This window comes from Populus nigra, chromosome 4 (assembly GCF_951802175.1).
Source record: "Populus nigra chromosome 4, ddPopNigr1.1, whole genome shotgun sequence".
NCBI lineage: Eukaryota > Viridiplantae > Streptophyta > Magnoliopsida > Malpighiales > Salicaceae > Populus > Populus nigra.
In genome coordinates this window covers 6,418,257-6,439,224 of record NC_084855.1, presented here as the reverse complement: position 1 = coordinate 6,439,224, position 20,968 = coordinate 6,418,257, and the positions used below count along the sequence as shown (strand labels likewise).

The 20,968-nt window shown below is 36.2% G+C and overlaps 2 protein-coding genes and 1 long non-coding RNA gene across 10 annotated transcripts; all 3 read left to right on the top strand.

Annotated features, from left to right (window-relative positions):
• Nucleotides 1–282: 282 nt before the first annotated feature.
• Nucleotides 283–4,803, top strand: LOC133691478 (uncharacterized). Of its 5 annotated transcripts, none has more exons than XR_009841690.1 (6): nt 283–436; nt 622–776; nt 880–966; nt 1,091–1,138; nt 1,231–3,951; nt 4,355–4,652. It is a non-coding gene; the product is annotated as an uncharacterized LOC133691478 (long non-coding RNA). The 5 variants fall into 5 exon arrangements; XR_009841692.1 differs by having other exon boundaries at nt 286–354; nt 4,355–4,653; XR_009841693.1 differs by lacking the exon at nt 283–436 and having other exon boundaries at nt 443–785; nt 4,355–4,803.
• A 2,019-nt stretch (nt 4,804–6,822) lies between these two features.
• LOC133692313 (mitogen-activated protein kinase kinase kinase 1-like) lies at nt 6,823–13,132 on the top strand. 2 transcript variants are annotated; one of them, XM_062113167.1, is made up of 10 exons: nt 6,823–6,943; nt 7,057–8,037; nt 8,329–8,413; nt 8,573–8,635; nt 9,010–9,167; nt 10,346–10,418; nt 10,524–10,583; nt 11,554–11,664; nt 11,879–12,121; nt 12,659–13,132. In XM_062113167.1, exons 2-9 carry the CDS (start codon nt 7,073–7,075, stop codon nt 12,086–12,088), a joined length of 1,725 nt encoding a protein of 574 aa, XP_061969151.1. In that variant the 5' UTR covers nt 6,823–6,943; nt 7,057–7,072; the 3' UTR covers nt 12,089–12,121; nt 12,659–13,132. The 2 variants fall into 2 exon arrangements, with proteins under 2 accessions (XP_061969151.1, XP_061969150.1); XM_062113166.1 differs by having other exon boundaries at nt 6,828–8,037.
• A 2,204-nt stretch (nt 13,133–15,336) lies between these two features.
• Nucleotides 15,337–19,144, top strand: LOC133692281 (uncharacterized). Of its 3 annotated transcripts, none has more exons than XM_062113117.1 (3): nt 15,337–15,547; nt 16,524–16,590; nt 17,725–19,144. In XM_062113117.1, exon 3 carries the CDS (start codon nt 17,738–17,740, stop codon nt 18,719–18,721), a length of 984 nt encoding a protein of 327 aa, XP_061969101.1. In that variant the 5' UTR covers nt 15,337–15,547; nt 16,524–16,590; nt 17,725–17,737; the 3' UTR covers nt 18,722–19,144. The 3 variants fall into 3 exon arrangements, with proteins under 3 accessions (XP_061969101.1, XP_061969100.1, XP_061969099.1); XM_062113116.1 differs by having other exon boundaries at nt 16,524–16,689; XM_062113115.1 differs by lacking the exon at nt 16,524–16,590 and having other exon boundaries at nt 15,338–15,547.
• The last annotated feature ends 1,824 nt before the right edge of the window (nt 19,145–20,968 follow it).

Genomic DNA, 20,968 nt, shown 5'->3' with positions numbered 1-20,968 from the left:
ATCTGTTGTTATTCGTGGAGGTTTATCTTGATTTTTTTATTATAAAAGATTCTTATTTTCTTCTCAGGGCAGAATAAATTGTTATTTCATTTATTATAATATAATTCTTATCTACACAAAAATAAATAAACTCCAATTACAATAATTTAGGCAGTCTTGATAACTAAAATCTTGACTTAGCATGGCGTTAGGTCTAATAAGTGTTTGGCTAAAATATAGATAATTCGATTAATTAATATTGTGAGTAAACTTCACGTGTCATGCTATGTTTGTGTGATTTTGTTTTGCGGTGTTAAATTGGAAGATCATACAGCGACTACGTTCCTGAGGATAATAATGCTCAGTGACTAAAAAGTATGATCTGATCATTGCATGTTTATGATTTGATGTTTTCGATTGGCAGAATAGAATTCATCTACGGATGATCCAAGAGGGCGTGAGTCAAATAAAAGTTAAAACTATAGTGAAGTTTATTATTTATTTATTACTTTTGTTAAAAAAAAAACCCTAAAAAAGCTCAGGGTGCGTGTAATTCTGGCCCTGGAGTCGTTGAGTGGACGAGGGGTTTAAGAAGGGTGTTTCATGGATGCATGTTATGACACCTCTTTTGTTTTATGTCAGTGCTTGAGGACGTGGCTGAATAGCCACCTCTAAGGAACCCTGTCAAACTTGAAAGGGAATGGAGAGGAGATGTGAGAGAGGGGATCAATGATTTTCGCTCCCTTTAGTAGGACTGGAGGCAAAAAACAGATGGTTGGGAGTAGCGAACAACCTTGGTCAATAGAGTTTTTTTTTTTTTTTTTTTTGGCTTAGGTTTTGATTGTAGATTTTGGTTTAGTGGCTACCATTCTTGACTGCACTTTCTTTGTTTGATATCAGGTTTGGTGTTGATTGGTGAGAAAAAAGGCATGTTACCCCTGTAAGAGATCTTTTCCCCTGTAAGAGATCAAGACTAGCATGGCTAAGGTACAAATTAACCTTTTATTCTTATCTTTTCTTTAGTTTGGTTTGGTTTTTATGCCTATTTGTAATCATACTCAATCCCATGCCCATTTTTCCTTCTCATTCTCATATCGTTTTTCCCTTTTAGGGCTTCAAAAAGCTAGAAGTCTCCACCGCCATTACCATGAGAACCAAGGTAACCCCAAAATATCTCCAACCTCATTTAAAATGGTGTACACTTGATTGCTTTGATTGGTCTCATTCGATTTTGGGTTTTTTATTTTTCAGTGGAAAAAGAAGTGCATGGGGAGATTAAAGGGAGCGTAGAAAGATATGGCAGAGGTTTAAGTGCATTTTCGATTGTGGTCTTATTTTTTTAGCCTGTTTTAAATCAAACGGTGGATTATATAGTTTTCTCTTATGTTTTGATTAATCAAATGGTGGGTTTTATCTAGGCATTTGCAATCTAAATCTGATTTATAATATGTTCTACCTTTTCCTATGATCCGTGAGAGAAAAGCTTCAGTTATTGTAACAACTTCTGTGAATGGGCACCTTGCAGCAGTTGTTGTAACGACTTCTGTAAATGGGCACTTTGCAGCAGTTGATGATGCTGTTTTTTAACAAAGCTTGATGTTGAAAGAGGTTTTGGGGATAAACATGGCATGCTGTCATCTCAAGAATCAAGAACTTTTGTAAATCTTGGTGTTGTGCTTAATATTTCCATGACTGGTCATGAATCTGATAAGGTTTCTTTTGATTTCTTTGTTTGGAGTGGAAAATATGTGGAATGCTTGCTTCTCGTGAGTTAGAAAAATGGGCAGAGAGGGTGCAGTCACTTGTGGAATTTATTTCTTTATTTCTTTTATATTTTTTTTTCATTGTCTTATGTTGGTTTTAGATTATTTCTCTTCTCACCTTTTGCTTTCTTTTTTCCCTTTGTCATGCATGTTTCTTTTCGGATGCTTGGGAGGGGGTTGTGATTTGGTTTATTATTTTTTTAGGAAGGTCTCCTTCCTTCATTGATTGAAGGCTTTGTTAGAAAATTCCTTTTTATCACTTCTTTATGGTTTTTTTTCCTAGTTAAAATCTATTATCTTAACTGATTGGTTCATGGGCTTAGAAAGGGGCGGGTAGAAGTTGGCTTTGATTTTGGGTTCTGGGATTCTATTTTTTGGGATATTATTTTTTTATCTGATGTGCTTATCTCAGGGAAAAAAAAAGGTTAGAGGTTGAGTTTTAGCAGGATTAGTTCTAGCTTTGGCTAGTTGTCTCCTTTTTCATATATGTGTTTTGCTTGTGAAAAAAAAACTATGGCTTTTTTGTAGGAGTCTACATCCTTTATTGATTGAGGGTTTTGTAAGAGATATGCTCTGATCATGTCTCTTCTGTTCTTTCTTTGTTTGACTGGTTAGAGTCTATTATCTTAATTGGCTGGTTAATGAAACTAGGAAGGGATGGGTAGAGGTTAGCTTGGGTTGGGATTTTAGGATTACATTTATGGGTTAGGCGGCCTTTGTCAGTTGTTGTTTGATGCGCTTATCTCATAAAAAAAGTTATAGTTTGTATCTTAGCAGGGGGTGGCTTCCAGCCTTGGAAGGCTATCTCCATTCCATGCATGTGTGTTGTTTAAGTTCAAAAAAAAAAAAATCTCACTATCCTCCTACCAGCTGTTACTTAGTTAACGTAAGAGTTAATGAATATAAAATCTGAATTCTCTGTGGATGATGAAGTTTGTATAGGATCTCATGGCATTTTGATCGATGAGTTAGATTGCTAATATATTGTTGTCTGTGTTGATTTTTTTAGGCTTCAATTTGCACTGTAGTTTTGGTTTTTTTAATATAAGGGGCCTGTTTATGGCGATTTACTGTTCACTTATGATCTGTCTTTTTTATCCCGGAGTAGGATACGTTGCTTTGGTTTATTTCTGGTCTCTCCATAAGTGTTTTGGTTATTGCGGTTGATCTGTTTAGGTGAAGCATTTTCCTGGCAATTTGCTTTTGCTTATCCCACTTTACACAGATCATTCTTTTTTTCCCTTACCTGTACTTCCTTTTCGATTTCATTGGCATTTCTTTTATGCTTTTTGTTGTTGTGGTGGTTCTTAGCTCATTTTATTTTATTTTTTCTCTTTGCCAAGGAAAACTATGCTTGGATGGTTGTTGCTGTTTATTCTTGCACTGTTTTTTTTTTCTGGGTTCAGCTTTATTGTTTATGAGTCAACTTGGGGTTTTCCGCTATTGTTTTTATAAACGGTGTGACATGAACGCTTTTGTATCTTTTGCTTAATAGATCAACTAACATGCAATCATTGTCTTTATTGCCTTGTATTCGAAACCTTGGCATCTTGTGCAACATTTTTTCTTTAGCAACTTATAAAGCCTATTGTTCATCAATTGAAATTTTGAACGCTGCTGTCTCATTTGCATTTTCTTTTGATTTTTTTGTTGCCTTCTATCATTTTTCCGTTGCAAGTGCCATTTGGTTCTTCGCATGGTTTCTTGCTTTATTTTCCCCTACTCTTTGGATATTTTTTTCCAGTTTAGTCTTTATGTTTACTGATTTACATCAGTTTTGGGATTGTTCAACGAACTCCCTGCTCCTCCTTAAGCTTTGAATTGAAATCACCCAGCGACATATCGTTCTTTGCTGTTTTACAACTCCGATTGATCTTTTTCTCCTATAGATTGGAATCCTCTTTTCTAGTCAGGTCTTTTTGCATCTTCATTTATGTTTGTTGCCATTCTTATTTCTTCAGGTTGGCTGTGCCATTTCCCTTGACTTTGTTGTTCTTTTTTTCCTGTTTCTTAGTTTAGTCTTGCGCTTCGTCACCCTTTCCTAATCCTCTAAAGGTTGAATCTCTTCATTATTGCCTCTTTCTTTGGATAGTTTTACGAGGATTCCAAGGCTTGAAAAGAGCGTGAACAATGACAAGCTTTTCTAGCGGTTGCTTGAAAAGAGTTGCTGCCTTTTTCTTCACTGTTTCCTCGGTAGTTGTAGGTCAAGGTTGGTTTGGGTTCTTTCCTTGTGCTCTGCAACTTATTTTTTTCATTATTTTTTTAATCTAAGCGATGGTTTTTCACCTTTTATTTTCTCCAAGCAGGTTTGTTTTCATGTTTGCAGCCAAACCAGACTGTTTTTTCCTTCCATTTCTTTTTTTGGACCACCCTTATACCTTTGGCTTCGTTAGGTTAATGATTGCCCTCATTTCATCATTATTTCGGCACTAGACTTGTTAATTGTTGGCTTGTATTTCACAAAGTTTCTTTTCTATCTTCTTATGATAAGTTTTCAAACTTTTTTTAACACTCCTCATTCCAATCCTTAATGGCCCTTATGCTTAAGATCCATTCTCTCTCTCGTGCATTTCGGATTTTTGCAGAGCCATCACTATTTTTTCCTTCTGTAGGTACACTGACCACACAGCCTTTCCAGTGCTGAAATGGTGTTATCTAGAAGTTTGACTTGCGTACAACTTGTGAACCCGCCCTTCCTTGCTCTGCTTCCATCTTGACATCCCCATTAAATGTTGCTCCATTTTGTGCACTGCATGTTCTTTATTTTTTTTGTGCACCTCTTGCTGAAGTAGAATAAACATTGTTTATGTTGCTCAAAAAAATTTACGCTGTCTTTTTGTTTTCATTTTAATGCTTGATTATCCTTGCGTTCTTTTAATTCAACATTATTGGTTCACTATCTTAAATGGAGGGTGGCTATTCCTTTTTTTTCCAATGCATTGCGACCCATTTTGCCATTAACGAGCCCGTGTATGATTTTCTGCATTTCTTTCCCACTTGTAATTCTGTGCAGTCTTTGAGAATTTTGACTGACTTGAAATTTTAATTTAAGATGAAATGACATATAATAAGATTACTTGAAAATTCTATTCTATCCGACAATTAGATTGAAAGTAATATTTGATAGCATAAACTGGATAGTAAAAAATATTTTTATACCAAAATCTGGATCTGTGTACTAATTATATTTATTTATTTTTTAATATTTTTCAAACTAATTCAACTCCATCTATAATCATAATAATAGTTTTCTTAAGTTTCCACCAGAGTTTTAAAACCCGGACCGGCCCGGCGGGTCGACCCAGGCATGAGACTGGTCCGGGTGGAGGCAAAAACCCGTTTGAAAGTTGGCCCGGTGAAACCCGGTCGACCCGGCGGGTTGACCCGGAACCCGGGCGACCCGGGTAAACCCAGCCCTGACCCGGCCTCTCTCTCTCTCTCTTTTGTTTTATACAGACACATTAAACTACATCGTTTTAAACGATGAAGACGAATAAATGCCTTCCAACCGGGGGGCTCTGTCATTAGTTGGAAAAGCGGATCTCCAGGTGAGAAGCAAGATACCTTTCTTTGATCCACCTTCACGGACAGGAAAGAGAACGAAAAGAGACGCGCTAAGATCATGTGATTGAGGCTCACAGTTGATAGATATGGCTGAGGCTGAGCTGCTGCTAATCTTGACCAAAATCAAGTTGTTGATGCTTGGGGATGAACTCATGCTATTATTGGCGTGATTGAAGCTCACGATTGATAGAGGCTGTTTGTTGTTGAAGAAGGAAACTGTTCACGTTTGAGATCACAATGGCTGAGCTGGTATGTGACCAAGGTGCTGTTGTTGGAGAAGAAGGAGTCACCAGCGGCTAGGGCCTAGGAGAGAAAAGTTAATTAATTTCTCTCTTGCTCTCTGGGTTTTCTATATATATTTTTTCTTTCTTCTGTGTGTGCGTGCTGGGGAATGAGAGAATAAAAAAGAGTGTTTCAGTGTGGGGTCTTTTTGAGGGATAGATAGATAGGATGGTCATGAATCCTATCAAAATGATTCCAAATTTAATGAAACGATCATGTTCCCAAATTCATATCAATACCCAGTCATTGAGCACTGACTTGAATTCAATACCCCTTCTCCTGATCTCACTCCTGAGGATAGTGATTCCACTGACCCGTTTCTCAAGTACATAAGCCAAATACTTATGGAAGAGAACATGAAAGATCAGTCACACATGTTTCATGATCACTGTGCCGGGTTTTTTTGGGTTGACCCGAGTCAACCCGGGTCAACCCATCTAACCCGTGACCCGGTCATTAGACCGGGTCAACCACCGGGCCGGGTTTCAAAACTATGGTTTCCACTACTTTTAATTAAAATAAAATAATTATATGTAGGGCTTGTACCGATGATTAATATCTTTCACGTGTAAAAAAAATGGACAAAATCATACTAAAAATGTATTTTTGATATTTTCTTTTTCTTAAAGTATGATGAAAAAAGAAGAGTTAAAAATGAGTTAGTACAACACCCACTTTTGAAAGATGTAATGGCTAATGCATAATAATTTTGGCTTCGAGACTCGCTGTATTTGAGGCATGAAACACTAACCTTCTCGTCATAAAATTTGGTGAAGGGGTTTTAGGCGTGGGTAGACTGAGAAAACCTTTTTTGCAATGAGAAAGACGTGTTAATCCCAAGTCTGGTAGTGGTTGTTAAGGTTACTGGTTGATTTTTTTTTCTTAATCTCCACCATTAGTGTAAAATAATTGGTCACCCGCACCAGATATATTTTCTAAATTTAATTTTAATTATTGATATTAAAAATAATTTTTTAATATATTTTTAAATAAAAAATAATCTATATTATTATTTCAAACACCCCTAAAAACTCCCGTATACATTGTTACGTGTGCAGCGGGGGCTCACAGTAGGCAACATTAACCAGCATGTACGGAATGTGCAGGTTTAGGAATCTACTCCCACCCTTACGTGAACAAATACAACCTTCCAAATCATCAGTCCCCACATACCCTCTCCCCGTACGCCACGTGGCACCGCGTTTTCCCTCTGTATCTAGATGGCGTTTACCATTCTCTCTCTTCAATGGCTTCTTCAATTTTTCTCGCTTCAACTATTACGACTCCTCCTCCTTCCTTGTCAGCCATAAAACATAGCCAAACTCACCTCCCCTCTTTTCTCCAAAACTTTCCCGGTAAAGTGACAGAAAATAAAGACAGTTTCAGATAAGTTGCATAAAAGTGACAAGAAAAATCTTTAGCGTGACTTTTTCTTCTTTTAATTTTTTTATTCTTCTTCTAATTTTAGATGGATTTAGCTCTCAATGCATCACTTATCGCAATTTCTCACTCGTAACAAGAAAACCAGCTCGATGGATCCGAAAAATCGAAGGAGGCCCAGGCTAGAGAGACGTAATGCGTTGAGGCACGTTGAGTACGATGCTACTTCGTCATCTTCATCTCTAGACGATTTGTCGTCGTCTTTACTTAGTCAATCACTTGATTTACCGGATCGGACCAGCTTTCGAATCGAAGGAACCGAAGGTGAGTTCGATCGCATTTTTCGCAGCTTAGGCCTCTCTGGTCCCGAGGATTTCTCGATTCCGGAGGCGGCTTGGGAAGCTATGAAGGTCCGCTCCGCTTCCGATATTTTGCCCCGGTCCAGATTGTTCGGGTCGGACAGTCCGAAAGCAGCTGAAGAAGCTAAAGTGGTAGTTGAAGGGACCAAGAGTGAACTGCATGCTAGGGTTTTGAATAGTGTTAGAGTTAGGGATTCTTCTACCCAGTCGACTCAAAACGAGCCAGCTGAGTTGAACAAGTTTCGTGATGTTGATAATCGTTGTCTGCCAGGTGGAATTAAAGGGCTTAGGCCGCCGCTACTGAAGCCGCCACCGTCGATGACATTACCTGTGATTGATAAAGAGTGTTCAACTTGGGATTTATTTAGGGATTTTGCACCTGAAAATGATAGAGTGGTTAATAATAACATAGAATCAACTTATGATGATGGTGAAGAAGAAAAGGAAGAAAGAAGAGAGCAAGTGATTAATGCAGATGTTGATAACAAGAGAGAAGAAGAAGAGAATTTGTTGAGGATAGGTGAAACTGTGGTTTTATCAGAGTCGTGTTCGTTTTCCACGTCTAATGATGATGATTCATCTAGCAGTACAACAGAACCCATGTCGAATATTTCCCCCAATGGGAGGTTTAGAAGGGCTATTACCTATTGGGAAAAGGGTGAGCTACTCGGACGTGGCTCATTTGGATCGGTTTATGAAGGAATCTCTGAGTAAGTCTTGAATCGTTTCTCTTATTATTTTCTTATGATGTCTTCGTATTGTTATTTATGGTATTTAGAATCACCCGTTTCCAAATTTCTCATTGAGTTATCAAAAAATTGTAGCTTATTTTTACGTTAGTGGCATTTGAAGAGAAAAGCTGTTCTTGTTTTCCGTTGCAATTCATGATTTTTAATGGTTGAATATCAAGTTTGTGGTTAGGAAGGGCGAACATGGTATGCTTTGTCTTTGCATATCAAAAGAAATGTTTCATGTTTCTAATGGTTGTATATCTCCTCCAGCGATGGATTCTTTTTTGCTGTTAAGGAGGTTTCACTGCTTGATCAAGGAAGTAAGGGGAAACAAAGTATTTATCAACTTGAGCAGGTGAGATAAGCTTGATCTTATTTTATGGTGTTGCTATATTCTCTGCCCTTTGTTTACGAAAAATAAATTATCTTGGGGTCTATAATTAAATTTTCCTCTTACCAAATGCTCTGTTTTTTTCTTCCTTACCTGATCATGCACTTTCCCTGTTTTTTTCAGGAGATTGCTCTTTTAAGTAGGTTTGAACATGAAAACATTGTTCAATATTACGGCACAGATAAGGTATTCTTGCTTTTATCTTAATCTGTTTCTATTTTTCACTAAGTGTACACTCTTCTGAAAAGTTTTTTCTTTCTTTGTCTCTCTCAAACAATTGAACTGTAGTTAGCTCTAGATTCAACTGAACAGCGAAAAAGGGTACATAATTACACACTGCCAACTCCAACTGGTTAAAACTGAGCTGGGTTGAGAATAATAGATTATAGATATTCTGTAGCATGGCAAGTTTGCTAAATATTGTGAATTCACATTCTTAGAGACACCCTGTATATATATTTCATGACTTTTTCTCACTGCTTATCTTGACAAAGGTATTCTTATTTCCTTTTCTTTAGAAATTTGATGATCAATGTTGTTCCTTGTATCTGTTTTCACAGGATGAATCAAAACTGTATATCTTTCTCGAACTTGTCACTAAAGGCTCCCTTCAAAAACTCTATCAGAGATATAATCTTCGAGATTCCCAAGTTTCTTCGTACACAAGACAGATTTTGCATGGTTTGAAGTATCTTCATGATCAGAATGTGGTCCACAGGTGATATGAGTGAATTGTTATGCCATGCATTATGAATTTAAATGTGATGTTATTAGTTGTTATGGCATCTCTATTTTTTTTATTTTATCATGTTCATGTCAATGTTCTTTCATGAAAATTGTTATATATATATATATGAATAATGTGCAAACTCCAAGAATCATTAGGTTTACTTGCCCAAGGAGGTGCAGTTTACCTTGCCCCAAAAAAGTGTTGTTTTTCACTCTACTGTACCAAATTCTTTCTAACAACTTCTCCAATATAATACGCTGAATGCTGCTTTTCAAATCTAGTCCATTACTTTTTAGCACCTCAACCCTTAAACTGTGAACGGATTTTGCTTCCTCTGGGTACGTCAAGAAAGGGGAAGGGATCATCATGCAAGAACTAGAAGAGGCTCCTCTACGAGGCGGTCCTTCCTTCTATTGATCGGTTGAGTCGACGAGAGCTTTCTGAGAGATTCTCATAGATCGGATGATCCCACGACCTATTCTAAGTTGGGGAATCTTCCTGTGACTAAGCTATTTGTCTGGCCAGTCGCTTCTCTATGGGCTCTTGGGAAAGAGAAATTTCGTCGATATATCGATCGGCATTCCAGGAGTGCTGAATTAACTTTCAAGAGCATTAATGGTGCTGGAACTTTGTCTCAATTGCAACACTTAGGGGTGGTCAGCTTCTTGCATGATGCTGCAGCTCCCTAAAATAATCCATTTAGATAATGTTTTTCAGCACTTTTCCCTATTTAAACCTACACTCGAGGAAGATGTGTGAATTTAGGAGAAACAAGGAATGAGGTTAAATTTCTCATCAAAGACAAATTATGCTGGTGCAATATCAGATCCAAGGTGAGAAGTTAATGTCAATGCTAGATCTGCAGAATCTGGATCTTTACATGAAAGATCTGTATGATCATTGGGCTTGGGAATTTTTTCTAATTATTTCTTCTCATCTCTTGCTTTCATGCATAGGCTTGCCACATCAAGTGACAGCTTGTTTACTGATGCACTTTCTGGATCTTCCTTTTATTTTCTCGATTGATGTTCATTCAAGTTAACTTGAATTTAATATAAAATTGGCAATTGCTTTACATGTGAGCGCAGGCAAGTACAGATCACAATGCACTTCACATTTGATTTATTTCTTGCTGTCTCAATTATATTTTGTTTTTTGTATTTTAGGGATATAAAATGTGCAAATTTATTGGTGGATGCAAATGGCTCTGTAAAACTTGCAGATTTTGGTTTGGCCAAGGTTTTATTTTCGTCCTTATATTTCAATCTTTTATCTTGTTTTCTATAGGCTTCTTAAATGGCTGCAAACTTCTTTTCTAATATTCTTTGCCATTTCCTTTTCCAGGCAACAAAACTGAATGATGTTAAATCTTGCAAGGGGACTGCATTCTGGATGGCTCCCGAGGTGTGCACTTATAGCTTTAGCTTCTGTGATGAATCTATCAGTGGCAGCATCGGACTTTGTAGATAATATATGATTTCTGTATGCTGTCATGAGTTGATGATTTAAAACACTGCTGTCTGATGCTTGTCGATAGATTTAGGGGCTTGCATGATTATCTAGCCTACTTCGGGGTTGAAATATTGGAGAAAATTTTGACTTTTCATAACCCCCTAGAAGGGGAGCATCTTGGTCATCAACATTCTTTAGTGAAAGTGCAAGTCAATCAATTCACCACTTGCTTTTGCACCGCATCTAGACTAGAAATTGCAGGGAACATATGTTTTAGTGATGGGGCTTTGGAGCCTGGTACTGGGTTGGTTAAGGGAGAGTGTGGATTTGAAAGGGCACGTGCTCATGTACATATAGGATGAAAAATCATAATTTAAACCCTGTAGGTATTTCTTGGCTTGTGTGGTGTTGTGCAGTAGGAGCTAGATGAGATGATTTTTTCACTTCCTGGCCTCTTATGAATCTATACATGCATGGCTTAATCCTGTATTGCACTAAATGTGGATTATGATTTTTACCATTTGTCATTTCTCAGTCCATTGCACTTAAACAGAGTTATGCCATGTGCTTGTCCTTGTGTCTCCTTATGTGCTGTCTTAAATTAAATTCCCTTTGTAGAAATTAGAGGAAGATCATCTGTGGATTCTTTGTATCTTATTGGGTGGGTTGTCTGAGTTCTAGCTCAAAGTTATTGTTCAGGTATAAATTTTAGGGAGAAGTAAAATTGAACTGTCCTTAAGATTTGCAATATTTAGGTTGACCATTCCTCTTGTTTGTGAATAACGTTGCCTGATTGCTGCCATTATCTCTATCTGACTTCTAGTTGCTTGGAATTTCAAAACAATTGCAACTGGATTCTGGACAAATGTTAGCATGCCAGACCTGTGCAAAAAAATTTCTTATACTGATCGCTGTCCTGCAGGTTGTCAATAACAAAAACCAAGGATATGGGCTTCCAGCTGATATATGGAGTCTGGGATGCACTGTGTTGGAGATGTTAACCCGTCAGATTCCATATTCTGAATTGGAATCCGTGAGTGCTATTTTTGACACATCTTTGTATCCTATCATAATTATGTTGTCACATGAGAGATTTTGATAACATGAGACTTCTACTTCTTGGTAGATGTGTTCTTGCATTAGCTGTTTTATGCATTAACTGTCCAATTTTTTTATTCATTCCATTGCAACATGACATGCTGTTTGATTTTTGAATTTTAACAACTTATCTTTCTGCAACTCAACAGATGCAGGCATTATTTAGGATTGGCAGAGGTGTTCCACCACTTGTTCCTGATTCTCTCTCAAATGATGCACGGGATTTTATCCTTCAATGCATACAAGTTAATCCAAATGACCGGCCTACTGCTGCTGTGCTCTTAGATCATCCATTTGTGAAGAAACTTCTTCCAACATCTTCGGGCTCAGCATCTCCCTATATTGGCCGCCGATCATAGCAGTTTTTGGTTCATTTTGATTCTGAGAGATGCGTAAGTTAAACTTTATTTTAAAATAGCTGCTCTCTCAACTCTGCATGGTTATGTTGATTGAAAAGCCAGACACTAATGTGTTATGACTCCCCATTTGAGAGACAATACTGTCACTCCCTTTTTAAAGGAGGGTTTCATTCCTGTCTCCGAGTGACAAATGCGAGATCCTTAAGGTGCTTGTGGTTGGGATGTTTGAAATCCTTGTGCTTTTCTTTTTCCTGTAAAAATCAATAATAGGAGTTTGACCCAAGATCTTACACTTTCTAATTGGTGCTATGATCATTGTTGCATGACCTGACTGGACTGGCAACAGATTTTAGGATAGTTATTTGTCATGAAACTTGTATTATAGAAAGTTTTCCAAAATAATTTTGGCTGACCAGTAATCAGCATTCTCAATAGTAATTTTAATTTCTCTATGCCCCGTCGGACTTAAATCTGCGTGTGAGATTATTCTTGTTAGCTTGACTCTATTCTTTTTCTTAACCATTCCGTCAATTTCGCCTACTCATTTGGTAAGTTTGCTCGTGGAAACAGTTATATCCAGGATGAAGCAAATGGGATCTTTATTTCACATTGCGTACTCAAAAGTTGGATGACATATTCAGGGACACTGTTTGACCTGCAGCAACCATCAATTCAGAACTTGTAGACCAAAAGCCTGCATGCTTGTTGTCACAGAATTGAATTTGAAGCATTGGGCGGGATCTGGGCATGGATTTTTACGGTCATGGTATGAACACAGCAATCCTCAGATTCCCTGCCCTGAAGATTCAGCATCACAGAGCGAACAGCTTGGATTGCTATTTTGTTATTGTCTGTTGTGGAGAAAATAAATTCCTGATGTCAACTTGTTCAACATTGTAAGTATTTGCCTCCGTTTATATTTTCTCAGGGAGGGTTGTAACTTGTTATTTTGTGAGAGCAATTGCTGTGAGAATAGGGAAGGGTGCAGTCTTTGTACATATCCATCATTATTGTAGCAAATGTGAGTATCATTTTATTCTTGCCTTTGTTGGTTTTTCTGTGCATATTATATCCAAAAAACAATGATTTGCTTGAATATCCTCTTAAGCTAAGGTTTTTTCCACAATAATTTTCATTTCTTAGTGGCGCACCAAGACTGGATGGTGGGCGGTTCCAATCTGTCCTGCTTTCTTTGAATGTGCTTTGGAGTAATGATCAAATTTTCTAAAAAAAATGAATTAAAAAAAGGGAAAACTTGAGTTTTTTTGTTTAGATATAATAGTTTAAAACTATTTTCTTAGTTTTTCAAATTTGTAATGAGGTTGAAACACGCATTTTTGAGATTTTTCATTGTTTTTTATTGCAAGTTTTTCACTGTTCAAATAAAAAAATGAATAACGTGTATATATATATATATATATATATATATATATACAAGCTTCTTTTTACAATGTAAAATATTAAAAAAAATTACATTTTTATACTTACTTAGTGTTATAAATTTAATTTTTATTCTAAATTTTATATGGAGATTTTTTAGTTAATATAATTTTTAATCTGAATGTAATCTTCATTTTCTTAATGAAATTCTTTCCCGTTTCTAAGTGAACATGTTTTCTTTTTTTCTTTTTAGTTTCTCGCTAAAAAAAGAAAACTACAAAAATGAAAGCTTGAAATAAAAAACGAAAATAATTTTTTTTTTTAATTAACAAACAAACCTTAGGTTTTGGTCAATCCACAAAACAGGGTTAGGGCCGGGAATGCTACCGCACTTATAATGATGGTTTAAGACTTGCGATTTAGTGCGTGTTTGGATTGGTTCTAGCTAATTAAAAGAAAGTGCTTGGTAATATGATAAAAGTTAATTTTTAAATAATTTTTTATGTTAAGGTGTTTATTAATGATTTTTTTATTTTTAAATTTTTATTTTAATATTATCCTATCAAAACGATTTAAAATATATAAATTATATTAAATTTTAATATATTTTTTTTTAAAAAAATTATTGCTTCTTCAGTGGCGAGGTATGAACTTAAATCCCATTATCCATTAACAAAACGATTAGTTTTCCTTGCTGACCACCACTAATTGCTATTGGATAGTCCGCATCAATTGAAACTATACGGGCATTCATGGTATTTTGGGATCTAGTGCTTCAACATCTAGTATTTGGGCATTCATGGTTTGATCATATTCAATTTCCGGCCGGCCGGCCGGTTGGGTTTTGCTATTCTCCCCACCCTTAGTTTATTTTGGTTATTTAGATACAAGTTAACTCGGGTTCAACAATTAATTCACCAAGAGTTGTGTTGGTTTACATTATTATCAACAAAACCTAACCTATGCTTTATTCTATGAGAATTGAGATTTTTTTTTATTTTTTTATTTTTATCTTTCAATGTTAAATTTATTTGAAATTAAATTTTATAAATTGTTTTAATTTACTTTTTATAGGGTTATTCCGGTCTCATAAACTATGTTACAGTTTTAATGACTCGAGTTGTTTTTTAAGTTATTTTTTCATTTCATCTTTTAATATTAAGCTTATTGAAAATTGAGTTTTGTGATCTATTTTGATTTATTTTTGTAAGGTTATCACAATTTTATTATCCAAGTCGTTAATTTGACCAATTAACCTGGGTTAATTTGAGACAATCCAATATGTTTCTGTCTCGATATTAAAATAAAAATGTAATCTAAAATATTTCTCGAGTCAAATTATATTTTTACTAATTGTTCAAATTATTTTTGTACCTATCAAATATATTATGTAATATCATCTCATAATTTAAATTCTTTTTATGCTAACAATACCTTGAAAAAATAAATTATGTTTAAAAAATAATCCTATCCGACCCAATAGTAGCCATAATCCAGTGCATTGCTAAATAAATTTAAACTTTTCCAGCGGACAAACTAATATAGGCTTGCCTGCGAAACTATCATTTCCACACTTTTAATCTTTCTATCCTGGGGAGCGCCCAGCCCTTTAAGTACCCAAATTCAAATTTAAATATAAAAGGGCCAGATATTTAGACACCAAAACAGCCCAGCCCAGCCCAGCCCAGGTCAAACCCGTAGGCACGCATTCTCACGTGGAAAAAGCGTAGATACGAAGATCGATAAAGGGCCATATCATGGTAGCGTTTAAAATGTCGACAGTGGCCCCACAACCAATCACATGGGGCGGGAGAGAGAGAGAGAGAGAGAGACAAGCAGGGAGAAATAAATTAATTACGAGAACTAATTATGGCATTACATTAAATAAATTAATAAATAAATAGGTGGAGAAACCCAACACAGCAGAGCAGGGACGGCGTACGTAACCGCGAAGAACGGGTGTCTCTCTCCTACTCCACACCCGTAATTCTCCTCCTCCTTCGACCCTAAAAATACTAACTTTATATATCCGATCCACCCCCTCTAATCGTTATTTAATTGATCTAACCTCTCCTTCAGGTATGTCTGATTCCGATTTTAATTTTAATTTTTAGGGTTTCGGATTCCGATTTCATTTTAACTGCGATCGTTTGAATCTTGTGGAATTGACAGAACCCGAATTTATTTTATTGGAACCATGCTTGTAGCTTCGATTTGTCGTGTATAATTTGATCACCTGTTTCATTTGGACTGCTATATTATTTTTATTATGAACCCAAAGTTAGATTTAAGCTTAGATACCGTGTCTTATTCTGATGCACCGATCATTGGTTTGACATTGAAGATTCATGATTCAATGATTTAGGCATCTTTTTAAAATTAAATAAACGCTTAAGCGTTGATTTCAAATGATAAACTTGCATTTGATGTCGACTTAATTTACCAAGCAAGTCGAGCAGGTTCTTGCTGGTTGACCTATACATTTTGTTTAAGTGCTGTTATGATTTGCAAGTGTCTGGATGTGTAAAACTTGAAATTCATTTGCTCTCACTTTTTTTTTTTTTTGCTTTGTCAAAACCTTTTGATGTGTTTTCTCCTCTTTTACCCAGATTTGTGAGCCAAGCTTGACCTCAGACATTTTCCAAATAGTCACTTAAGTCTTGGTTAAATAGTCTGTAATTAATCGGAATGTTGATGATGGAAATGGAGTTTAACAATGGTTATGTTGTTACTTGTTTTGCAAAGGCGAACCAGTTATTATTGCTCTTGAACTTTACAAAGCATGCTCCTGTGTCCTTGTTCCTCTTGTTTTTAATCAGAAAAAGAATAGAAATCCCACCACTTCAGGCTATTATTGTGCAGTTTGACTGTATTTGTGTTTTTTCTTAAAAAAATCCATATCTAAATGGTACTTGTCCTATTGATCCACAATTGCTTGTCATAAGTGATTTAATTTCTCTTCAATTAATTAAAAATTTATCACATGATTTATAACAGTTTTGAATTTTACTTAACATATGTTTTCCAAGTGTATTTCAAAATAGTTTCTTTGCAGGTAAACATGCATTTGAAGCCAACAGCTACTTGTTTCAGTGACAACTTTGGGAGCACCTCGATAAGAGGTCAGGGCTTTAAGGTCTCGTGGGTAGTTTATATGGCTAGCTGGTTGGCACCCAATATATTGCATGGGAAGGGTTAGTATAGGTCCGATCTAGGTTAAGGTAAGGGTGCTAGCCTATATAATACAATTAATAATTTAAAAAAGGCAAAAAATGGTGGATTTTGACCTTAAAACTTCTGTTACTTTTCAACTCTGTCTGCATGAGATCAAGCAATCTGTCAGTGTTCTTAGGGGAAAAATAATTTTCCGTTGTTTTTTTATGGATTAGAGATGCCATATGTATCCTTTATTGGTGATAATAGGCTATGAAGGTGTGTGTAAGTTTTTTGCACGAGCTATTTTGAGATTATGCTTTTGTTTTATATTGTTGTTCCAGTTGTTATAATAAAGTCCAGCTGTTTTCTGAATCAACTTCTTCATGTCTTTGGAAATGTTACTTTCTTGCTTTCTGTTTCCAATATGTTGTTAGAAATTCTTTTGGTTAGGCCCTTGTAGAGTATTAGCTTCTTGAAGTGTTTTATGATTCTTGTAATTTTTATGGGGCCAAACAGCAGCACCACAATAACAAACTGCTGCAATGAATGTCAACTTTTATATTGTAAAGTCATTTTCATTTCATTGTGTTTCCTTTCCTTGTAAAACTCTTAATCAGATGCCAAGAGTGAACGTGGATGGATATGCTAGGTATCCTATGTTTACAGCGGGGATCTTTTTGAAAATATAAATAATTGAAGGTGTCCATTGTTTTTTGGGGCTGGTCATTCACAAAATACTAATAACTGAGGACACATCCAAATACTTTGAGATCTGAGTTTTCAATGAAGTACCAATCTATTTTGATATATTTCTGCATTCAGTGGACGATGTGCCTGTAGCATTCTTCATTGAAATATATGTGCAAAAGGCATCATGTTCTGCTTCCTTTTACCTATGTTGATGTGTTGCTCCAATGATCGGTTTTTGTTGAATGGTGGTTACCTTGTGCATTCCGAGGCCCACATAGAACAAAACTGAATTATTAAACACAAATACTAAAACACATGCCATATGGTAAATGTATTTGGATGAAAGTGCAGTAACATGAATCACATGAATGGTTTTTATCTGATCTCTCTATCTCTCTCTCTCAATTTAGGTATACTTTGAAAATGGTGAAAGTTAATAAGGTGCGATGCAAGGCTGATTCCCGGCAGCACAGAGTGACACCACATGCATTGTCACCTTGTTCACGGAAGGCTGTTAAAAGTTGCCACTTGAAGAAAAAACATTCAAAAGCTTCAGAGAAGAAAGATTGGGAAGGTGCTACCTGCTCTATTTGTCTGGAGCATCCTCACAACGCGGTGCTTCTCCTTTGCTTCTCTTATAAAAAGGGCTGCCGTCCATATATGTGTGCCACCAGTCGTCGTTTTTCCAACTGTCTTGAACAATACAAGAAAGCTTATGCAAAAATAACTCCTACAGAAGGGGTGCAGCAAGAAAGCAATTCAATGGATCATTCAAGACCCGCTTTGCATGTGGAGCCAGCCAATGAGAGGGCGGAGGTTCCAGAGCTTTTATGTCCACTTTGTCGAGGGCAGGTTAAAGGTTGGACAGTGGTGGAACCAGCTCGTAAGCATCTCAATGCCAAGAAAAGAACCTGCATGCAGGATAAGTGCTCATTTGCTGGAACTTATAAGCAGCTGAGGAAGCATGTTAAGGCAAAGCACCCATCGGCACAACCTCGAGCTGTGGATCCTATACACAAAGAAAAATGGAAGAGGTTTGAATGTGAAAGGGAGAGAAATGATGTAATCAGCACAATTATGTCATCAACGCCCGGGGCAATGGTGCTTGGTGATTATGTGATTGAGCCGGGGTACCGTGGCATTCATAATGACTATGATTCTGATTCTGATTCATCATTGGATGATGGTTTCTTATCTCTGGGGTCATTTGATAGAGGGCAGAGTAGTGGCTTCCGCTTTCGTAATGGATATCACCTAGACTATGATTCATTGGATGAGGACGACTATGGGACACGCCGTCCTGGCCCTCCTGGTTCTGTGGCAATAACTGGGCGAGGTTTTCACAGGATACTGCTGGAGAGACCAAGGAGGCGGTGGTATAGAGGTAGTAGAGGTCGAAGCTACTGAACACGATTGGGGTTACAAAGGCGGTAATCAACTATCTCAAATTGGTTTCTCTACATTTTTTCTGCTGCGATCACGTGCCATGTGTGATGGTTGCCCATGTACCCTGATGTGGTGCTATGCCATTGGTGTCAAATAAGTGTGGTTTCCAACAAATATTAGGAATGATAGTCTGAGGGCCTTGCCTATGGTTAGGTCATTAGTTCCGATAAGGATTAAAGCATTTAATTGGTCTGTTTAGGTGCACGATTGACTATCATATTCGTGCATAGTAATTTGAACTGGGATCGTGTTGGTTCGTTGTTGATATATTTTTCGTGATTGATGCTTTCTTTTTCCTCGTTTATATTCAAGGAGTCTCTCACCATTATGTACCCTGTACATCTTGGACTGAAGATTCAAGCACTATCTGGTCTCCTTTTGGTTTGTCTTTTCCTCCCTGCTGCTAATGTATTTGCTAGAATGGTTCTTCTGATGCATGCATCCTGATCTGGTGAAACATGATTCAAAACTTCAAACTGACGAAAATTATTAGCACTTTCATTCAAAAAGAATTTCTAGCCTTTCAAAGAAAACAGAATTTGCTGCACTGACCACGTCGACTTCCAGCCCGTTCTTTCTTGCTTGTTGCTTAGGTAGTTGTGAACTAGAAAGCAAAAAATGATGGTACCATCACTTTTTTAGTTTCAGTTTTGTCATAATTACTAGCCATCTGCAATACTAACTCGTCCTCAGTTTTTGAAGACTAGCAGTATCTGTAAGGCGCGCTCTTGCTTGGCATGGAAACTTGAAAATACCCAGTCTATACTGGGACATTCGGGCTGTTAAGCCCGATGAGTATGATTGGCTTCGAATTTCAACTGCCCCTTTTAGAAATGTCTTGCGTCTGAATCCTATAATAACATGTAATCCAGCTGGTTTTCATGTCTCTGGGATATCCCTATCTTGATCTCGGCACGAGCGTCCAAGAAATGTTGCATTTTCCCCGGAGCGAGTACTGCGGCTCACGTGAAACATGAGGCGATGCCAACTGAAGCCTGGGAGAATGAGATCAATGGCCCACTGGATTTCGTGGCGATGATGAGCGAATCAGCTTATGTAAAGGCTTCCTGAAACCACGCCAGCTGTAAGATATCGTTTTTTATATTTTTTTATTCATAAAAAAAACTATTTATTTGATTAATTAAATAGTTTTATATTGAACTCTACATATAGCATTTAAAAATTTTGATTTATAAAACTAAAATTATCTATTTTATTTATTTATAAAGACTTGTTTTTAATTCATTTTATAAATATAAGACTATCTTATAACAATTTTAACTAAATATATATTTTTAATTTACTTTTAAAACCATAACTAATTCTTTTTTAAAACTATTATTTTAAATTATAAATGCAAAAGCTACCCCAGTGGTGTTGGCTTGAGCTGCGTTGACAAAGCAGATTGTAGGAGTGCACTACCTGCAGTGTTTTTATATAGTTTTAGCTATAGTTATTAAACCCGGTCTGAAGTTGACCCGGTCAAGAGGTCGGGTTCTAGGTTTCATGGGTCAACTCGGGTTAACACGGATTAACCTGGGAAAATTTAAAAAAAATTAAAATTTTAATATTTCATATGAAAAATCCATGTAAATATAGATTATACATATTATGAAGTTTAAAAGAATATTTTAAAAAGTTTTTTATCCCGTATTGAAAAAACATAACTTTTTCTTTGGAAATATAAAGTATATATACTAATAGGTTTCAAATCCCACATTGAAAAAACATAACTTTTTTCATGGGAACATAGAGTATATATATGAAAGTGCTTCAAATTCCACATTGAAAAGATACTATGTTATCCTTTTAAGTTGAAGTATTTAAACCAAAAGGTTTTTTATCCCACATCGAAAAAACATGATTTTTTTCTTGGGAACATAGAGTATATTTACTAATGAGTTTCAAATCCCATATTAAAAAAACATAACTTTTTTTCATGAGAACATAGAGTGTATATATGAAAGGGTTTCAAATCCTATATTGAAAAGATATTATGTTATCCTTTTAAATTGAAGTATTTAAAGCAAAATATTTTTTATCCCACATTGAAAAAATATGATTTTTTTCTTGGAAACATAGAGTATATATATATACTAATGGGTTTCAAATCCCACATAAAAAAAACATAACTTTTTTCATGGGAACATGGAGTATATATATGAAAGGGTTTCAAATCCCACATTGAAAAGATATTATGTTATCCTT